The sequence below is a fragment of the Lepidothrix coronata genome, unplaced genomic scaffold, assembly GCF_001604755.1.
Source record: "Lepidothrix coronata isolate B3197 unplaced genomic scaffold, Lepidothrix_coronata-1.0 Scaffold14, whole genome shotgun sequence".
NCBI lineage: Eukaryota > Metazoa > Chordata > Aves > Passeriformes > Pipridae > Lepidothrix > Lepidothrix coronata.
Genome location: NW_016690194.1, coordinates 1,385,326 through 1,406,704, shown reverse-complemented (window position 1 = coordinate 1,406,704; position 21,379 = coordinate 1,385,326). Strand labels below are relative to the sequence as shown.

The window sequence follows — 21,379 nt, the reverse complement described above, 5'->3', positions numbered from 1 at the left end:
AAAAATAATTGCCATCTCCAGAGGAAAAGAAACTTACCTCCTCCCACAGTCTTCTGAGGCCCATTAGCTTGGAATGTGGGCCCATTATCCAGTCCTTTTGTGTGTGTGTTCACTCTAGCCACCTCCTCCCCCTCCCTTGATTAACACTTTTCTTTCACAGCGGTAAAGGGAAAAAATTCCAAGCAGGGATTTTTTTCCCCTTTTTTACAAACAAGAAAACCTATGACATTATCCACCCCTAATTTTTTCCCGTACTGCCACACTTTATCATGAACTATATACATACATACATTACCTCAACTATATACATATTACAAATATTTACATAAAAATACAGGCACAGTGTTATGGACAGTTCACCCAAAGATGAGGTCCCCTTGAGGTATACACCATGTTTCTCCATCTTCCTGCATTATCCACCAAATGCAGCCTGGTCCTTGAGCAAAAACTATCCCATGAATGGGTTTGCCTCTGCTTTGTGTGTGTTACAGCAAGTGATTCCTCTATCTCTGGAACTGTCTCTGGAACTGTGAAATTTCTTCCAAGTGTAAGTAGCTCCTGATGCTTCAGCTGGTACAAACCACAAGACAATCCAGAACTTGGGCATTGCTTGCATTTCCTTCCTGGGTAAGTTCTCCATTATTTTAACAACAGCTCGTTTCAGTGGCCTGGCTTCCCTATCTGACCATCTTTTGCACAGCTTGTAGGAAATTGTCTCCAAGGCCTTCCCTCTGTCAGATTTCATCAAAATGAGCCTGGAGCTCTGAAATTACCAGAGAAATGCCATGGTTTAATGATGTTTCCCTAGCCTCCATGGGAAACCATGTCAATAAAACTCCAGATAAGAGCACACTGAGTGACAGGATAGTATATGAGCTAAGCCACTAGCTGCTTTTTGACTCTTAAACAGAAACAGATATTAATTTGGAGTGAGTAACACTCTTGAATTACAGCTGTGCTTTCACACAAAAACTATTTCAAGCTTGATTATAATTGCTTATGAGGACCCATGAATGTCTCAAAAATTGTCTTTTACATGAAGCAAGAGGAACTATGGTAAAAGGGAAATAGGAGGGGAGGGGCAATTGCAAGGCTACTATGCAGCCATAATCTCACTCCTTTAAATTGGGAGCACAGTCTTATACTGAAGATCCACACTTTGTTCTCCCAGATGTACTCACTCTGACCCAGTTTCCTGTATTTGTGGAAATACAGGTGTGGCAGTTTGAGCCCCATTAGAAATCCAAAATCCAATTTCCAGGCTTCCCCCCACCCCTTCCCGCAATTTATCCCAACACTGGAGAGAAACTTTCAGGCCAGAGGCTTCTATAGGGGAAGGGGGAAGTATATACATTTATTTTACACAAATAAATACTATACAAACTAAAGGCAACTATATATATATATTACATTTCTATCAGTCCTTTTAAGCCCCTCCCTTTAACTTTAGTCCAGGAGAAGCCTTTTCAGGCTGGGAAGTAACCAGTTTCTCCCTCGTGGGAGTGTTCTGGGCCCCTGAACACTCCTTAACCAACCTTCAGCTGTTTACTGAAGTCTTTCTCCTCACGAAGTCCAAGAAAGTAGCTTTAAGTCCTTTCTCCTTGGTCTGCTGTGTGATCTGTCTCTCTCAGTCTCATACCTCGGTTCATAGGCTGTTGTAGTGTAGCTTATCAATGTACGCATCCTGGAATGTTGATTCCTCCTCCAGGTTTTCGGCTGTCCTGCATTTAAATCACGGCAGAGACATCCTCCAGGCCTCTCTCTTCGGTTCCTCTCCAATTGTACCTGGGATTCCTTTCCCTGGCTCCGAGCTATATTTAGCCCGTCCACTTTGGCTCTGCTCCAATGCCAAGCCTTAAAATCCACCCCCCACCAGCCTCAATGCAGGGGGGGGGCTTTTACCCCCCCTAGCCTTGGCCACAGGCAGCTTGGTCTAGTTATACACTGTCCCAAGTGTCCTGCAGCTGCAGGGGGGGGGAAGAGGGCCTAGCCTCCTACCTCAGGTGCTGTGAATCTCTTCCTTCACAGCACATACTCCAAATGCTGCCTCTAACTCTGGCCTAGGCAGAGTTAGGGAGCCACAGGGCCCCCCTCCCTCCCTGGAGTGGGGGGAAAGAAGGAGCCCAGCCACTCCCTGGCCTTCTCCACCTACACGCAGCAGACACCAAGAGAAAATATACCAACAGCTTCAGGTGCTGTGATATATGATTTTTCAGCAGAAGTGAACAAGATGAGTGGTGACTGGCTCTCCAGGGAACACTGCCCTGGCACCCAATCACCTCTGAGCCCCCGACTCTCAGGGGGGGCCAATCTCCAAGTATGACAACAGGCCATTCATTTTTAGCCATTTCTTGCTACTCATCCCTGTTGTTTCATGGGCTTGCAGTTTTCCAAGTATTTGTTCCGGTTGCAAGAACCAGTTTGCTAAGCAAAGTAATCTCTATCTCACTAATTAATTGCCTTATATCTAATGCAGTCTCCCTCCTCCTCCATGAGTCAGAACTGCTGTTATCCATGTAAGGGAGAAGTTATCCTTACTATATTCCAAGGAATTATACTAGCAGCTGCATTTTTTCTCCAGAAACATCATGTATGAAAAAGCAAACGATATTTACTCCAAATGCAGATTACTGCTGCAAAGTGTTACATGCTTTTCACAAACATTTAGCATACAGACTTCAACAGAGACAGGAAGAAAACCCAGCCCAACACCATTCCTTGCATACTATTTATTCAGTTTTTAATGACTGTGAATTGGGAAAGTGTTTGCCACCATGGAAGGTTAACCATCCTGTCTTAAAAAACATGAAGTTTAACATTAAAGGAATGATGGATATCACATGCCAGTATCTACAATATGCTCAACTGCATCCCACTAAATAAATAAATAAAGCATTCTGAGGCTTTAAAACGTGCAGGTGCATACACATCACTTTATACTGCTGCAACATGATACAGCTACTTCAGCATATATATATTCATCTGTATGAGCCAGTGCACAAACCCCTCTGTATGCCATACACACACTTTTTTGGGTACTAATGTTAACCTGAAGGTGCAACCTGTGAAGATGTAAAAACTGCATGTTTTTAACTCTTTGAAAAAAATTTAGCTATTTTCAGAACATAGAAGTTAATACTAATTTAATGTAAAGTGCAGTAGCTACATTTAAAAGTGGTGAGCTGCTGCTACAGTGGAATATGCCAACTAGTTCTACAATGAAGCTTTGAATAACACATAGTGATCTTTGTTCACAGAATCTCCTATCAAGAATACGAAGGCTAGAGGTTAGTTACTAAAAATACAGATGATTCTTGGCCTGTATCTGTATTCATTTACCTCTTCAATAGCTGAATGCACTGAGATTTTTTAAATTATGAAATTACTTCTTTGTGAGCAGTAGACTCTGCAGAGCAGAACAGCAGTTAATAGCAGACTGATTAGAGCCCTTTGAGTCAGAGGTTGCTATCAAACAAAATATTGCATAAGAAGGCTCCAGTCATTTTGAATAGTACATTATGTCTGCAGTTATTACATTCCCAAGCAATACTGAAAATAACTTACTTATTGTTATATAATAATTTAGCAAAAAATATCAAAAAATCTTACTCAAAGTAGGGCCATATTAGGCATCAGAAACCTTAGCTGGGTTCCAGCCAGCAATCCTATCTGCATAATAATATAACTTTTAATACCTGAGAAGTGTTTGAAACTGAACATTTCATAATCAGGGAGAGAGAAAGGAAAAGGACAAAGCAGCTGCGTTTCAAAGAGTAACAAACATTCCAACATGAATTTTTACAAACAGGTTACATACAAAAATTGTATCACTTTGTGTTAAAAAAGACGTTTCAAATCTACTAGCAAGTGGTATAAATATGCACTGTTCCACTGGAAAGATTTTGCTGCTTTTATGATCAGGCAGTCATCTGACAGTACTCTACTTACCCACTCTGAAGGTCTCAAGAAGGCAGTCATATTTTCCACTAGCAATCTGCTTTAAGTGGATCAGCATACAACATAGTTGTTGCTTTCTAAGCATAAACTTGAGTACAAAAGCTTTTAAAAATGCTTTGAAAGTTAATTCACCACAAAGTTATTGCTAAAAGTCACTTTCATAAAGGTCATACTGTATAGAGTACATTTTCACATTGATAAAAAACAAGTACAGCTTTAGATGTGTCAGCAAAAGAAGAAATTGTATTTCCTGGTCTAATACAAAAAAGAAAATAACACTTATTAATAACACTGTACATTTAAAGCCTTAACCCACTTACAGTTCTGATATTACAGTTTGATGGAATGTGAGTAGACCGTTTTTTCTCCAAAACTGCAGCTATTAGCAGCTACAATTGCTAATATTTGGAAAACATGCCTGCACTTCGCATTGTTTTCTAAACAGGCCTAGCACAAATTGCTTACAAGAACCATAGTAATTCCTAAACTTCAACCCCACTAATCTTAGAACTAAATCAACCTAGACATCCCTTATCTTTACAAAACAGGCTGAAAATAAACAGAAAATCTGTCCTTTCCTAAGAATGCGAGATGCAATATCCCATTTCACTGCTCACTGAAATCTAGGTCTTCAGCTTGGTTTTTAAGCAGTTACCCACTTTCTTCCTAAGTATAATCAGTGGACCAGTGGACTATTTTTTACATCACTTTGCAATGCATTGGTGAGAAGCAACCTCTCAAATGACATGTGCAGCCAGGCACAAAACTACAAGTTTTTGCAGTTTAATCACACTGTCAATCCATGCTGACCTAAGATCTTACTGAAGTTAGTATCTACACTTCTGTGTGTGCTTCAAAGCCAAATTCAAGACCAAAAGTGTCTGCAGAGGTAGAGGGATTTCTGTGGCATTTCTGTAAAAAGGAAATATGCAGCATCTAAATGTTCACAGGTCAGTGGAAATACAGTAGAGCCTTGAACTCCTATTTAGTTTTAGGGACTTGTGTCAGCTACTTCTGCATCTACACTGCCTAACTGCACTTACACAGTTACCCAGCTGCAAACACTAGTTTCCTGTTGTACTTGGGGAAGCAATCATGTACCCTGTGATCCACTGTGATGCTCAGCCAGACTTCCCATGTGCCACACCAGGCTGGGGGTAGCAAGGGCTTCAAGCACACTCTTGTGGCTATCAGCAAAATCAGAGCCTATGAAGGACACAGGATGACACATAAGCTTCTTGGACTGGCTTCTTTCACAAAGAAGACCTTAATCCACCAGTTACAAAAGAAGTGACTCAAGCACCACGGGTGACTTACTGCAGAAACATCATTCCTTGACGCTGGTAGTTGGAAAGAGCTTTTAACAAGAGAAATGCTACATCAAAAACATTCAGTGCAAAACAGAGCGAACTAGAGAAGCCATTTGTGAACATTTAGTGTTCAAGTGCCTCCACGTTCCTGCTTCCCCTCTCCTCTTAAGAGAGGAAAGAACACACTTCCCTCCTCTTCCTATGACATCTGAAGTGCTGCCTATCTTAGCAAGAAGAGAAAAAAAAACACTGGTCATTTATCATTATTTAAATATTGTCTATGCCTGAATGTAAATTGAAAATCCGTCCCCAATTGTCAATTCCATTGTCAACTTCATGCAATCTTCACAGGTGACTTCTTGTGTGCGCAGAGGAGGGTGACATAGGGAACTCCAATGAATGCCCATCTTTCACTGGGCCAGAACTTTATGATAGGGCCCTGTTCAGGTATCTCAGAGGCAGCATCAAAGTAAGCAAAGCAGACACAGCCCAGGTATGCCGCAAGGCAGATCAAAATGTGCCTGAGAACAGACACCCACACATCCAAAAAAAAAACCCCCAACCCCCCCCCAAAAACAAACAAGCAAAACATTAAAAACCAAACAAAAAACCAAACCAAACCAAAACAAACGAAAACAAACAAACAAACAAAAAAAGAGGAGAAGAAAGAAAAAAATCAGTAACATGACTTCAGTAAAGTAGTCAACTAGATCACTATAAAATCAGTCTGTCCTTCACCATATTCCCCCAAGTTCCCCATAGGGTTGCTGCCTGTCCTTTGCATGGAAGGAAAGAAATATAGAGAATATAGAAAACTACAAAGCTGTAGCCCATCCCTGGTTTAAACAAGCTCCTGCTTTTTGGCTTCTCTGCACCTGACAGACCTGTGCAGAAACGCTGACATATAGCCCCCTGAGTAAGCGACCACAATTTGCTGGGTAGTAAAAGAGAAAAGGCGTCAAAGCCCTTCACTGTTCCTCTACTTCACCATCATTAATTAATCATTAATCCTCATTCACCATGAGGATTACCATCACTGTTATTGATGGAAATCTACGTTTTCGTAATCACAGCTTCAGCTGAGCAGCGCTGTGGGATTTTTACTAATCAGTATGGCAAGGAATTCAGTTACAATTAATGAACTTAGTGTCTGAAGAATTTGATCAGAGCAAAGAGACTCCTAAATCTGCCACATTGAATAGTGTGAGACTTCCTCTGGGTTTATAATTTTACCAGTAATTCTGTCTAGAACTAACCACAAATAGCCAACAAGGCAGCACAGTAATGTGGTGAGTTTGATTTACATTTGAATCAAACTTTGGACTTTATACACAACACTTACCATACGCAATGCAAATAGGGGAAATTAAAGGAGGACCAGATCTCACAAAATGCTTTGTCACTGATCCAGCAGAAAAGTGCTAGCGTCCACCAAAGACCTGAAAAGAGACCCAGTTTGTATACACGGAGGTTTTCACACCTGAGAAGAAAAACATAAGTTGTTATAAAACAATGCCAAACACCCATCTTTAAAATGACTCCACCACAAGTGTCCTTAACAGATGAACTTCACATACAGTAAATCTGGCTTTGATGCAAGGCAGTGGTGAGGTAACAAAACAAACAAACATTTTATCAGTAGCTGTGTTTTGGGTATTGTCTGTAACACCAATGTGCAAATGGTGGGCAAACATCAAACCATTTCCATATCTAGGGAGGGGTACTCGGGACAACTAGTGATTAGTTACACATGCTGTCAGTTAACAACCAGCCATTCAGCAAGTGCTCAGATTTGTTCATAGATGGCACTTTATATAGATTCCCACTAATGCTAAGGCACATTTACAGTCTTCACTGAGATGTACAACTGTTCGTAAGAGCACGACACTAAACCATGTACCTAAGCAGATACATGTATGGATCAATTTCGTACATTTGACAGACAAAACTACACTACTGAGATGAGTACTTGTGCATTCTGACAGAGGAAAGGGTGTGTGCATGGAGAATATGAAGGCTTTCCTGGACATGTCTGAAGTACATAAACAAACACATGCCACTGCATTCCATTTAAGATAAGAGGTTTGGCCTCAAACGCACAGCTCAAATACCAAGAGCAGAGTGCAATTAATCTGCACAGTTCAAAGAATTCAAGGCTTCAAAGGAAAAGTGAACGCTTAGTTACCCAACACAAGATCAGCCATAGAAATGGTACAGACTGTTATGAGAGGTTTGCTCAGTACCATCACCAGGTACTGCAATATATTTTTATAAACATAGGAGTAGACGCTGCAGGGTGTTCTGCAAAGGACTACCTTAGGGCAAAAAGAGTCTGATCTGTTTAATACTCCTGGGTTTTCTGTGATCATCCATCATGGAGTCTTCAGCTCCTGCAGTAACTGTGCTTCAGAGGGCTGGGGACATGCTTGCTGAGGAGGCAGGGGATTGCAAAGCAACTACTTCTAATACAACGAAGAGACGTAACGCAAATACCATCTGGAAAGGTAGCCTTCCTTTATTTATCAATAGAAACGTAGCCTTCCTTTATTTATCAATAGACACGGGCACTGATCACACAAACTATCACTGAAAGAGGCCCCTGTTAACAGAGGGCTGTTAGCAGAAGGTCTGAAAGACATGTTCCCACTGCTGTGCACAGATCTGCGTGCTCCTATCCTACTCTAATCTGAAAGACACTGGTGGATCCCACAAACATTGCACTTCCATTTGCACCTTTTTTCTACACAATGCACGGTGTTCCCTATTTAACACAAACGGCAGTTATTTAAATATCAGAGTTCCTGCAGACACTGGTGTGCTCCAGTCATTTGCTATTTCAGGGACTGGGCAGGTATACAGCAGCATTATCTTCCAACATCTTGGAACCCTGAAAAAAGCATACCAGCTTTTCTTCAAGCCAGTGCAATTTGCTGGGATGTTGATTAACTGCTTGATTCAATTTAACACAGTTATCTCCTTTTCTATCCTAAAGAATATTTAACACTTCTAACTAGCTTAACATTTTAGTCAAGGGAATAAGAGAAGTGTGAGCAACTCACGATAATGAAGCAAGGCTCCAGTTAGAGTCAGATTTCTAGTAGAAAAATCGAATATGAATGGTCAAACCCTCAAACCCGAAGCTAGGGTAAACCTTCACTGCTCAAGGCTCAGAAGCTCAGCAACAATATTCTAGCATCTATCTGCACATGGAGGTAGTTACATGCCTGATGATGATGACTCACTAAATCACTACTAATTTGATGACATTGTATCTCAAGGGATTGGACTAGCAAATGAAAGGATACTCATTCACTTTCTCACTAATACCATTTCCTAGGAGAGATTTTTCTTTTTTTTCTTCTTTTTTTTTTTTTTAAAGAAATACAGTAAGGGATTTGTTGTGACAGAAATGAGAATAAAGTTTAACAATTCTTTTGTCTTTCAAGGACACTTGACTACCTTTTGTTCTTTTGATACCCCTTATCCACAATACTTCCTAGCCATAGACCTTCCTAGCCTAGCATACCAGGTCTGCATTTAAGAACATAATGCTCTCCTGTGACAATATTATCTCCTCATCAAAGATAAACATGAGGAAGAAAATACTCATTTGAAAACACACCAGAATTCTGTAAAAGATTGACACAAGACTAGGACAGGAATAACAAGAGTGAGTTTTGGTCTAAAACACCAAAAACTTCAGTGTGGAACAGAATAAACTTCTCCTTTCTTCCCCAAATACCTGTTTCAAAGATAAATTTTCACCGCAGCCTGACAAGACTTGTCTGTGTGGTCCCCTCCTGGCTATGGCAGAACAGAATGGAAAAACAGCAAGCATTTTAAGTAATGCTTAAATTAATTTTTCTCCTGCAAAGGGAGATGAGTTGACTCCTCACCTCGGGAGTTAAAAGAATGTATCTCATTTAAATTTCCAAGGGATCAGCATAGCTTAAAATAAAACCTTTTTATTTGGCTTTTACACTTAGGAATTCATCCAAAAATATCATAGGTATTACATCATCCCAATGTGCAATTAGAGAGGGCTCTAATTTCACTTCAGGTCCCTTTTAAATCATCAATTCAAAAAGGTCTATCTTCTTTTAATTCTCTAAAAAAAAGACACATTTTAATAACATATGACCTTTCAGAAGGAGTTTTAAAAAACAAATACCTGTAGGCATAACAATTCCTAGATTTAACACAACAGTATTTACACTAGCTACTTTTCTTTTTAAGTTTCTCAGGAGCTCATGCCTGCAAAACTCATATGGAACTGACAGAAAATTCACAGGGATCATCCAGTGCCATAACCAGATGTCCCTAGGCCCTGTCAATAGTTCCTTTGTGCTGTCATTAAAATGAGACACCACCAACATTCTTCAGCTACTGACCTTCTTGTCTACAGCTAATTTTGGTGCTGTTTCCCAAGTGTCTTTGACCACAGAAATACACAGTAGGATGTCTGATGAGAAAAGACTCATGAACACCTTTACGAAACATTGTTAGCAGAGGCGTCTACTGTAGAGTGAAGCAGTGGCAGAACAGCGTAATGTAGCAAACATTAAAATCTTTGTTCTAACAGAAGCAGTCAGAATGCAGACATTTGGTCTTAACTCATTTCTTTTGATGGACATATGCAATATGTAAGAGCCAACATAAGTTGTGAAATCCTTCTCAGACACTGGAGAAGAGGTGAAAAAGGACAAGTTTGAATGCTAGCACTCCTCTAGTCCTTTTTGCAGTGGCTGAAGAGATGAAAAAAAAACATTTCTGGACAGTTCCTGGTATCAGTGTTATGGAAGATCTCTTTAAAATGTGAAGATCAGTCTCAGGTTCTTTTCTATTTGCATTCTGGTTTTATGGTTTCTAAGGTACTGATTGATAGCTATCCTCCAAAACTTGGTGATTAACCTTATCTCTGTCAGTCTGACTCCATCATATTCTCCATAGCAGAAGATGAAGTGCTGTAAGACTCACAGTACAACTTTGAGAGTTGGAACATCTTCTACACACGCTTGGGCTTTGCTCCACATTCCCACTAGTATTCAGACTGCAATCATGCCACCATCTCACCGTTATGCACACTATACAAAAGAAATGCTGTCTATGAAGTGAAACCCTTGCTCTGATTCTACAATAAACAAACAGATTTGCGTTAGATCGGTTTGCAGCTTGAGGTATGTTGCAAGAAGACAGAAGACTGACCTAGTGTAATGGCCTAGGGGAAAAAAAAAATCTCTGACAAAAATGTCTGAACTGCTAAACAAGTTTATACTAGATCTGCTCTTGCATGTGGAAGAAGCATTTCTGATCTGCTATCACAAGCACTGAAGCCAGATCTAGTGTATCATCATGCTGCATTCAGGAGAAATATACTCACCTCTTCAACTCAGCAATAAGCAATGCTGTGCAGGGAACACCCAGACTCATTAGCAAGATGTTGTTGATGGCAGGTTTAATGAAGGCAAGGCAGGTGGTAACTCCAGACAGGACACCCACAGCAGCTTTAAAACGGCTCCTGAATAGGGTTTTTATGGGGCAGAAAGACAGCTCTTAATTCAAAGCTTATAATTGCTAAAACCAGAAACCTTAAAATTATCTTAATAATGTTACAAAATTTAGATTTCTCTAGTTGTGCTTAGGAGATGCAAGGACAACACGCATAGAGTGGATGTGGATCTTACACAGACTTGCATGTGAATGCAGTTAATCATATACACAAACCTTTGCTGGGCAGTGGTCTTCTACACATGTGTGCACACACACACTCATCACTGGCTTCAAAACAAAGACCACAGTCCAGTCTTCCTCTTCCCACAATAAGTTATGAACAAATCCATCTCTGCACACAGCACTATACTTCCTCAAAAAGTTCTGTGTCATCATTCTTCAAGCTTTTAACATGGATTTTTAGAATATTTTGTTACTGTTAATGCCCCAGCTTCTACAGTCATCTTACAGTCTGCTTTCCTTTATCCCTTTTAAGCCTTAAAAGATACTGAAAACACATGGTAAGTATGAACATTTCTTTTAATCAAATTCAACAGCAGGTAAGCAATTCCCAAAATGCTCTTTTATAAGACTAGGATTTGGTATATTCTTAGCATAAATGAAATCAGAATTGGGCCCTGTGCAGACAGCCTAACAACTTTTAAGTTAAATATATGTTAACTGTTGTTTAAACTTCAAGTTTGGACTTTAAGCAACCCATTTCCGGTCTGTGGGGGGATTATGGCAGACAGAGGATCATCACATTGCCCTTCCAACTACTGGTCCATAGCTTTATAAAAGAGTTACTGTCCCAAAATGGCTCTTCTATGTCTGAAGTCACAGATCTCTAGAGTGAAGAGACTGGCACCTGTCTCCCTGCTTCCCCTCATGAGGATTTTGAAGATTGAAAAGAGGTCTCCCCTCAGACTCCTCCAGGCTGAACAGACCAAATGACCTCAGCCACTCCTCATGCAGCTTCCTCTCAAGGGCCTTCACCGTCTTCGTTGCCCTCCTTTGGATGCTAAGAGCTTAATATCTTCCTTATATTGCAGTGCCCAAAACTGCACACAACATTCACCTCCCTCAACCAGCTGGCGATGCCCCCCCAAGACACAGCTGGCCCTCCTGGCTGCCAGGGCACTAATGACTCATATCCAACTTGCCATCAACCATGACCCTCAGGTCCCTTTCCATGGCACTGCTTTCCAGCATCTCATTCCCCAGTCTGTACAACCATCTAGGGTTGCCCCAGGTGCAGAATACGGCACTTTCTCTTGTTGAATTTAATCTAATTGGTGATTGCCCACTCCTCTAATTTGTTGAGGTCTCTCTGCAGGGCCTCCCTGCCTTCGAGGCAGTCAACAGCTCCTCCCAGTTTTGTGTCAACAGCAAATTTACTTAGTTTTCCTTCAAGTTCTATGTCCAAGTTGTTAATGAAGTTGTTGAAGAGAACTGGGCCATACACATACGCTGTACAGAGTAATTAAAAGTACACTCTTCCCAGTGCAAGCTATTTTGAGGAATGGTCAATCTAGGCAACAAACTTCTCTTCACCCACCCTCCATTAGCAGCTTCTAATAAGGCATATGTCAAGGAAAAAAAAACAAAACAAAAAAACAAACCAGTCTTAGCAATCTTCAGAGAGAACAATCACTGCCTTAACCACTGCCTTAAATATTCAGATGAACATTCAGCTGACTTCCATAAGTCCACTTGTATTTACACTTCAGGATATACAAAAGGAAGAGTGAAAGCTGGCTTCTCTTACATTAGCTGTAACTTATATAAACTACTCATTGTCAAGGTCTCCCTGGAATAAACAAGAATAGATTCTTCCAGAGGCAAGTCACCTCATCCCAATACCTGAAGTTACAGCGTGCAAACCCTGCCATCAGCAACTGTAGACTCAGGAATTAAAAAAAAAATGGGCTGAAATATAAGCAATCATAAGAGAACGCAGTGAGAAAAGACAGCAGCAGCAGTGGTAAGGCTGGATGATAACTCAGTGCCATTATGTGCAGGTTTAGGTGTTAGCACAACAAGTTTCAAGAAACTTGAAAGCGTACATGCATGATTGTATGATTACCTGTCATTTCGAAAAACCCTGGGCAGGTATCGCCTAGGGAACCACATGGCAAAAGCACACATCAGGACCCAGAGAATAGCCAGCTCATCCAGCATCTGGCCCAGGAAACTGAGTGTGGCATGAAAATAAACAGATCCAATTCCTGGAAGAATTAATCAAAAGACAATATAAATAGTTGCAGTACCATAATAGACCAAAACACACTGCTCATGCTCAGAACTTCATAGAAAATAGTGGATACCATTTGGTCGAGAAAAGATTATTAAAAAATAAAACCTGAAAAAAAGTGCCAACTTTCCTAAGATGCAATCCAGGTCATCGGCCTCTCATTAATTATAAAGCAAACACTTCACAAAAGTAGCAGCTGAAGATGTCAGCTCCTACTAAAAACGCAGATGTATATGAAGAGACATCATGTGGAAAAGTATAATGCAAAATCAATTAAGGAACACAAGCCAAATACTGCTTCTGAATTTTCTCAATAGCAGAAGAATAGGTAAGACAAAGATAAAAAGCAGCATCTGATGACTACTTGATCATGTAGGTTTACAGGTGGAAAGTGTCACAGTGCCCCGGAGTGCTCTGGTTATTCCTTTAAAGTGCCCCCAGGAATGAACACACTTCAGAATCTCACATCTACAAAACAGCTCAGCTTTTGGCCCTTCTCAATACAATGCAAAACCTATTACCCTCTTAAGTTGCACTGGCTCTTTCAGCTCTCGTTTAAATGACAACATAGGAAGGAGGGTCAGCACTGTTGTGGGGTAAGCCCAAACATGAAAAAAGAAAAGTATGCAAAAAGATAGGAAGGGAACAGAACTATGGCCTAAGTTCCCACCAACCTCAAATTGCAAAAGGCATTTTCCTTTCAGAAACTATGGCTGTTTCAGCTTTATGCAGGTTCAGGCAAACTCTTCTGTACATGTCAAGATTGCTTTATTTTGCAAAACAATCAAATGCAAGCAATAAGAACTGATTTCCAATCTCAATTCACACATAAATTGGCAAACAGACTAATCAACTTACCAACCACGACTAGCAGAGTCCATATTAAATACATTCCACTGTTGAAGCAGATTGCATATTGACGGAACAAGCACATACATATGGGTGGTAAAATGAAAAACAAGACGTTGCTTATCTAGGAAAAAAAATAACACAGTCTCACAAAGACAGAAAGTAAACAAACCTTAAATATCCATAGGGTTTCTAAGACATCTATAATAACAACATTTTGGCATCCAGTAAAGCCCTAGCTTGGTAAACTACGGCCCTCTGTTTTTTCCAATGCTTAGCTGTTTTTGCAAAAGCATCAATTTGTTCTGTTTAACATCACTAACAAATAACAGCATAAAAACTTTAATCAACATAAAATGCGGCTACTCATCTTTAAACTACATTTCAAGCTGATTCCCAGAGGAATTTTATTAAGAATCTACAAATATTCAAGACTGCTGCAATTCAGATGGCATACAAGAGCAAGCAGCTGAGGAACAGGATGTACAGACCAGCGACTTGTCCTCTCAATGGCTGTCAAGCCTAGCATGGAAAAAGTACTAGAAGAACTGGCACTAGACAGATCTAGTCAAGCTGGAAGTCAATTTACTGAGCAATAGCTATTATGAGGAAGGTCTGAAATACGACACTAAGCTAACAGTTAGAACCCTTTTTGTGCAGGGCAAAGAGAGCCTGGAGCTTTAAGTCCTTTTACATTTCATTTTTTTCTCTTGGTTCTCCATTACAGAAACAACTGAATATGAATTGAAACTAGCTATAGGAAGGTGAAAAAGCTGATAATCCAGACCATTGCTAGAGGTTTTTGTAATTTAATATGTAAGATTTGAACACGTTTTATGTTTTGTCTTGCCTACCAACAGCCTAAAGCATGATTCTCTAGTTAAAGACTGAAAATACTTTACTGGCAATTAGCAGGAGCTGTCACACTGGTAGTGATCACTTGGTTCTCCCCAGAAGGAGCTGCCATTGCTGAGGGCCAGGCATGGCACTATAACTGAGTAGCTATGAAAAGACTCTACTGCTGCTTCACAATGGGGCAGGGGACAGAATGAGTTCTCCAGCCTCAGCTTTCTCACGTTTGCCTGCTTAGCCTCAGCACAAGAAAAATAACACCCCCGGCAACATTTCCATAACATTGATGTAGAAAACAACGCTGAGGCAAGAGCACTCCTTTAGGAAAGATCACCTCTTCACACAGACTTACAAACTTTTACTGACATTAATGAAAATCTAGTGGAGAAATAATTCAAGAACGACATATGAATTTGTTCATTCAGCTACTGTTGTCCACCATTCAACACAATCTGAGAACAGATTTTAAGAGGCAGAACAATTTGCTTAACCCATGTAAAGCAACCTATATGTTCAAAGAAAGAGGCTCACTTGAGCATCTTCCATTCACAAAAGAAAACACACAACTCCATGTAGCAATCCTGGGAACACAGTCATGGATCAGGATCCCAGTACTGACACAAGCATAGAGCAGGAAGACTCCCCTCACCCCAAGGCAGGTAGGAATCATACATGGTGACAGTGGGGATGATGGAATATGAACAAGTCCTCTAGGGGCCTGGGAGTGCTCTATGCATTTTTGGCTTTTAGAGACAGTTAGGCCAAAGACAGCTGTCAATAGGCAAAAATAGATGGTTATAAAGAAAGTGGATTGGAAGACAACTTTTCCATCTCTACAGCTGAAAATGATCAATGAGGAAAATCAGAACAGGCAATCACAGTCTATAAAAGTTTGGCCAGAAAGTCCTTATTCTGCCTAGGAGTAAAACAACAAAGGAACCACTAGATCTGCTTACCACAGCTGTAGCAATGCAGATTTACACTAAAGATGAACCAGCAAGGGAACAGTTCAGTCCTATGCTAGTGCTCCTCTGGCACTGAATTACTATTCATGCTAAGGTCCTGCCTGCAACTGCAGGAAAACCCTTGCAAACTGGAGCCTGATCATGACTTGTAATCTTTGCAGTGGCCAGCAGGAAGATTTCGTAAAATCTTAGAAGTTGAAATAATTTTCGTACTGTAAGTTTCAATACTATAGTATGATTTCAGAAAGTATGGTTTCAGAAAGTGCATGTGCAATTTTTTACATAATAAATTGGCCTGCAGGATTTTATAGAGTACAATTGAAATGCTCATACTCTTAAGTGCAAAAATTGACATGAGTAATAGAGAAAATTTCCTTCAGGATCTGCAAAAAGCAATGATTAAAAGTTACAGTTCTAGAAAAAAGGCAAGCAGCCCATCAGTAACAGTCCATCCTTTGGCTTCATATAATTCTGCACCTTTAGTTTTAATTTCCAACTAATTAAGTACATGATAAGAATACAGGACATAGGCCTGTTGGACAGGGAGAATGCCAGAGGCTTGCTCAGATCATGACCACAGAATTTCACTTACATGTGGCCACTCCTGACACAGTATGTTTCCTGCAGTCCTACCAAAGCTCCTGTATTCTTCACTATCAGCTACATCTCCCAGACAGCAGCTGCAGCATTCAACCACCAGAGGAAAACTTACTGCTCTACCTCTTCGTGAGCAGAATGCAAAAGTGAACTGAACTAGCTCTCAGTGAGATCAGAGTTTGTATCTTCTATATCCCAGTACATGAGCATGCCATTCACAAACACTATAAAAATCTTCAGTGATAAAAAACATGAAGTAGAGAAGGTACAAGCATTTTCTCACACTCCTAAGACTACTTTACAGCTTTTTAACACTTTTATCTCCATGCCACTATGGAATACAAAAGGAGAAATAAAACCCTGGCAATTCCCTTCTTAAATGGAAATTTGGCAAGAAAGTACAAGCACAACTGAATGCAACATATTGAACTGCTAAGTACTGACTTTGCTAACAACAGGAGAAAAATACTGGTTTCGGGTGTTTAAAACACAACAGCTTTTTTTGTAGATATTTCTTCAGAGAGTAAACTATTTTGATCATGAGGAAGCATTTGTTTATGTTCTAGAGTAGGGTTATACTGCATCAGGACACATTACTTTATTCATTTCAGAAAGAAAAGGGGGAAAAAAAAGATAGTTTTCCTATAACTATACTTTCAATTTGAGCCAGAGTGTTTCGTGGCCTCTTTACTGAAAAAGTATGTCCTCAATCACTCTAGCTAGACAAAATCACATCAGCCTATGTGTATGTTTTAAAAAATTAGTCTGATCAATTTGTTCAAAACCTATAAACAGATACTCTACTACTGATTTAAGTGTGTTGAGTGCTTTGGTTTGAGTCCCACCAGAATAAATAAATGTTTTACAAATACACTACAGATAAGCTGCTCTAGTTTTGTGCTTACAGGAATATTGCGTGAGACCTTAACCACAACTCTGACCTCAACTGTGACAGTTTAAAATGTGGATTAGGAAGGTTTTAATCTAAAGCTTAACGACCCAAATACCAGATTCAGGTTTGCTGAAGAATGGCTCCTTCTGGATCCTTTTCCCCACCCACGACGTGGGGGAGCCCAGTTCTAGTTCCATCTCCATCTGAAGAACCATTCCGACGTCTTGAGGGATGGGGAAAGGGAACTCCAGCACCAGGGGTTTCTCAGGCCCCGAGCCTGGAGGGGAGAGGTGCCCTCCCCTCCCCCCAGCACCCACGTAGCCCCATGGCAGGCACAGAGACCGCACACCGGTGTGGAGAGGAGGCAAGAGAGGGTTTATTGTTGGGGGTTGTTACATTTATAGGGTTTAGGGAGAATCACAAAGTAACCAATTAGAAGTCTCAAGGGGCTTACAGGAACACCCAATCACAGGAAGGGGTTAACAAGGTCCAGTGAAACACCTTAGGACATCTTCCCAGGACATTCCTGAGATAACACTACCCTGGGGGGTCTTGGGAAGAAGAAACGTGTCTTTGCAAAGAGACCACCAAAAGCCATTTTAAGACATGTTTAAACAACAGTTTTCCCATATAATGAGTGCCACAGTTCCTGACACTTCAAGAGGTTTGGCTGAGTCAGTCAGAACTGAACCATCCTAAAAGGAATAAAATTAAGATCCCTGTTAGAGTAAGGCCAAAATTTCCCAACTGTCTTGTGAGCATCAGTTTTTATGCAGATACAGTTGCACAACTGCATCAATCCACTTCAAGTCACTGCTTTAATTTTCAGAAGTTGCTAATACAAAAATCAAACCCTTATAATGACTCTATACTACTGAAGAGAGGCTAAACACGACTACCCTGACACGGCCTCTTTTTTCTCACCGGCTTCAGGGCAAACCTTCTTCTGTGTCTGTCTGGAACCTCAGTTATTCATTTGGACACAGCTGCAGGTTCTAGCATTTTGCAAACTTCTATACCACGGCTAATCAGCTCAGTACAGTGTTGTTTAATTCCTGCCAGCAACTTTTTAGTGGTTTAATCACTGCCCAACCGCTCACTCGCGTTCTTCGCAGCAGGATGGGGGAGAGAATTGGAAGGGTAAATGTGAGAAAATTGGGTGGGTTGAGAAACTGTGGGTTGAGAAAAAGACACTTTAATAGGTAAAGCAAAAGCTGCACACATACGCAAAGGGAGACAGGGAATTCATTCAGCACTTCCCATGGGCAGGCAGGAGTTCAGCCATTGCTAGGAAAGCAGGACCCCATCACGTGTAACAGTGACTTGGGAAGACAACCACCATCACTCCAAACCGTTCCCCTCTTTTTCCCCCAGTTCTATATGCTGACCACAATGCCATATGGCCTGGGATATCCCCTGGGACAGCTGGAATCAGCTGTCCCAGCTGTGTCCTCTCCCAATTCCTTGTGCACCCCCAGGCCACTCACTAGTGGGGTGCGGTGAGCAGCAGAAAAGGCCTTGACCCGAGGAGCGCTGCTGAGCAGTAAATGAAAACATTCCTGAATTATTTCCAGCACAAAACATCACCCCACAGAAGTGACTATGAAGAAAATTAACTGTACTTTAGACTGAACAAGCACATACAGTCAGATGGATACCCATCCCCCTGCATAGCTGGCTCCAAATAACCTTTTTTATCCTGACATTTTCCTCCCTTTGTTTTTGGTTCTTACACAGTGACATCAGACACACAAAAAAAGCTGACAGTTTCCCTCACACCCCCTCAGAATTCTCCCACAGCCACCACACACAGGTCCTTGGCAGCAAAGTAAAAGAAAAAAACAGTGTACACCATGCACCATGGAATTATGTGCTCTGTATGTGCAGCACCTCCCATTCACCTCCAGTAAGTGAAGACAGACACCTAATTCTTTCTTCATTAGACATTGGCTTGAAAGAGAAAAATCAGAAAAGGATGGAATATGAGAGAAAAACCTGCACGTTTTAAAGTAGAAGAGACGAAGCATCTATAGAACAGAAAAGACACTGGACATTTGCAGGTTTGCTCCTGGACACCTGTTTTTCATGGAAAGACAAAGTACTTGAAAGCCCAATGGGTTACCTTACACGACTCCAATTCTTTACATCAACAGGTTGTCAGGAGCATTGCTCCCTTTCCAAGACGTGTGGTACAGGGCAGCCCAGCTATGTTGCTGGGACTGGGCTTTTATAAGTTATTTCCAGCAGCTAAAATGTATTGAGAAGGTGCAACAGGATTCAGGGGTAAACCACAGCTTATTAGAATGAAGCAAAAATTACATTATTCCTCTTCCCTCTCCTTCCTTTCTTCACCTACTTCCTTAAACAGTCATCTCTTCTCCCAAAAGTACACTCTTGACTTCATCCTGCAACCTTAAGGTAAACTGTTCCTGAAAAGTCACATACCTGGGTGAAATCCAGTTTTGCCTCCAAAGACCAAGGTGTTTTTATCTTGACCCATCACAGTGTTGCAGCTGTCAAGGGGCTGCCACCTGTCTAGCAGACGCGGACAATCCAGCACCAAAAATTCTGGGCTTGGCCACCCCTCGGCACAGACGAGGAGGGGACCTGCTGCACATTAGTTACTAGTAGTAGTATGGCTAGTATGACTAGTAAACCTTCCCATTTTATACGTGCAACACCAAATCTCTTCTTTTTCTTTAATTTTAGGCATGTCAGAGAGTGGAGAAGCAAAAGGAGGAGGCAGCCATAGAAGGACAAGCTACAATTCCACGAAAACCCTGCAGGATACGGAGGTGGCAGGCAGCAGGAGCCCCCAGGGCAGCAGCGGACCCTGCCGCCGCCTCACGCTCGCCCACCCGCCGCGCCCCGGCTCCGAGGGGCTGTCGCTCCCGTACCACCGGGTAGCGGCCGCCGCCACGCACCGTGTTGTAGAACTCGGCGATGGCGGGCACGATGGTGTAGTTGTCCTCACACCAGTCCACCTCCGAGCTGCCGGCCCGCAGCTGGTCCCACCACAGCAGAGCCCCCATGGCGCCCGCCCGGCCACTCCCGCCCTCCGGCCCAGCGCCGCCGCGGGGCAGCCACCGCGCCGCCCTCCCCACGCCGCCCGCGCAAGGGGCGGGCGCGGGGCGGCCCCTCCGGGCAGAGGCCGGCAGGCCCAGTTCCGGCAGGCTCGTTCCAGGGGACGAGCTGAGTCTGCCTCGCGGGACCCCGGCCAGCCGGGCGGGCTGAAACGCTGTTTTCCCGCTCCCCGGCGCCCTTGAGGAGCCAGATCCTTCACCCGCATGGCCAGCCCGCCCGCGTCCCTTGCACTCCTTAGAAATACCACAGAATCACACAATTGTTAGGGTTGGAAGGGACTTCTGAAGATCATCCAGTCCAACCCCTCTGCCAAGGCAGGGTCACCTAGAGCAGGTTACACAGGAACGTGTCCAGGTGAATTTTGAGTGTCTCCAGAGAGGGAGGATCTTCGACCTCTCCGGGCAGCCTGTTCCAGTGCTCTGCCACCCTCAATGAATTGTTCCTCACATTACAGTGGAAATTTATGTTTTAGTTTATGGCTATTTCTCCATGTCTGTCACTGGGCACCGTTGAAACGAGTCTGGCACCATTCCCTTGGCACCCACCTTTGAGATATTTATATGTATTGATGAAATTCCCTCTCAGTCTTCTCTAGTCTAACTAAACAGGCTCAGCTTCTGCAGTCTCTCCTTATAAGATAGATGCTCCAGACCCCTGATCATCTTTGTAGCCCTCTGCTGGATCCTTGCCAGTAGCCCCTTCTGTTCCTTGTACCGAGGAGCCCAGAACAGGACACAGCACAGACGTCAGCTCCAGACGCGCGATGAAGAGCGGCCGCCAGTGCGCCTGCGCGCACAAAGTGCCGGACAAGCGGCCTCGGCGGGGTACCGGGATAGCCCATCCCAACGCTGGTCAGGTCGCGCAATAAACGCGCCTTGTCCGGAAAGCCGGTGCGTTCCGTATGGATATCGCTTCCTATTCCCGGTGCCGGTGCCCCTAGCCCCGGGGTGGGCCCGCCTACCCCCCCAGTCCCTCCGTGCGGCTCCACTGGCTGTCCTTAAGGAGCACTTCGTCACTGCACGAGCAGTATCAGAAGAAGCAGTCTCCTCCTCAGATGCTGCTCCCCCGGGCAGGTGCCAGCTTCCCGCCGCGCCCCCCCCGCCCGGCCGGCCGGGCAGGATGGTGAGAG

The 21,379-nt window shown here is 42.5% G+C and overlaps 1 protein-coding gene across 3 annotated transcripts; it reads right to left on the bottom strand.

The window, feature by feature from the left end:
* Positions 1-4,190: 4,190 nt before the first annotated feature.
* On the bottom strand, positions 4,191-21,371 carry ACER2 (alkaline ceramidase 2). 3 transcript variants are annotated; one of them, XM_017806076.1, is made up of 6 exons: positions 20,796-21,371; positions 13,870-13,984; positions 12,844-12,985; positions 10,648-10,785; positions 6,610-6,747; positions 4,191-5,788 (listed from the first exon to the last, which is right to left on the bottom strand). In XM_017806076.1, exons 2-6 carry the CDS (start codon positions 13,943-13,945, stop codon positions 5,602-5,604), a joined length of 681 nt encoding a protein of 226 aa, XP_017661565.1. In that variant the 5' UTR covers positions 13,946-13,984; positions 20,796-21,371; the 3' UTR covers positions 4,191-5,601. The 3 variants fall into 3 exon arrangements, with proteins under 3 accessions (XP_017661565.1, XP_017661564.1, XP_017661566.1); XM_017806075.1 differs by lacking the exon at positions 20,796-21,371 and adding an exon at positions 20,091-20,223; XM_017806077.1 differs by lacking the exon at positions 20,796-21,371 and adding an exon at positions 19,612-19,939.
* Between the last annotated feature and the right edge of the window lie 8 nt (positions 21,372-21,379).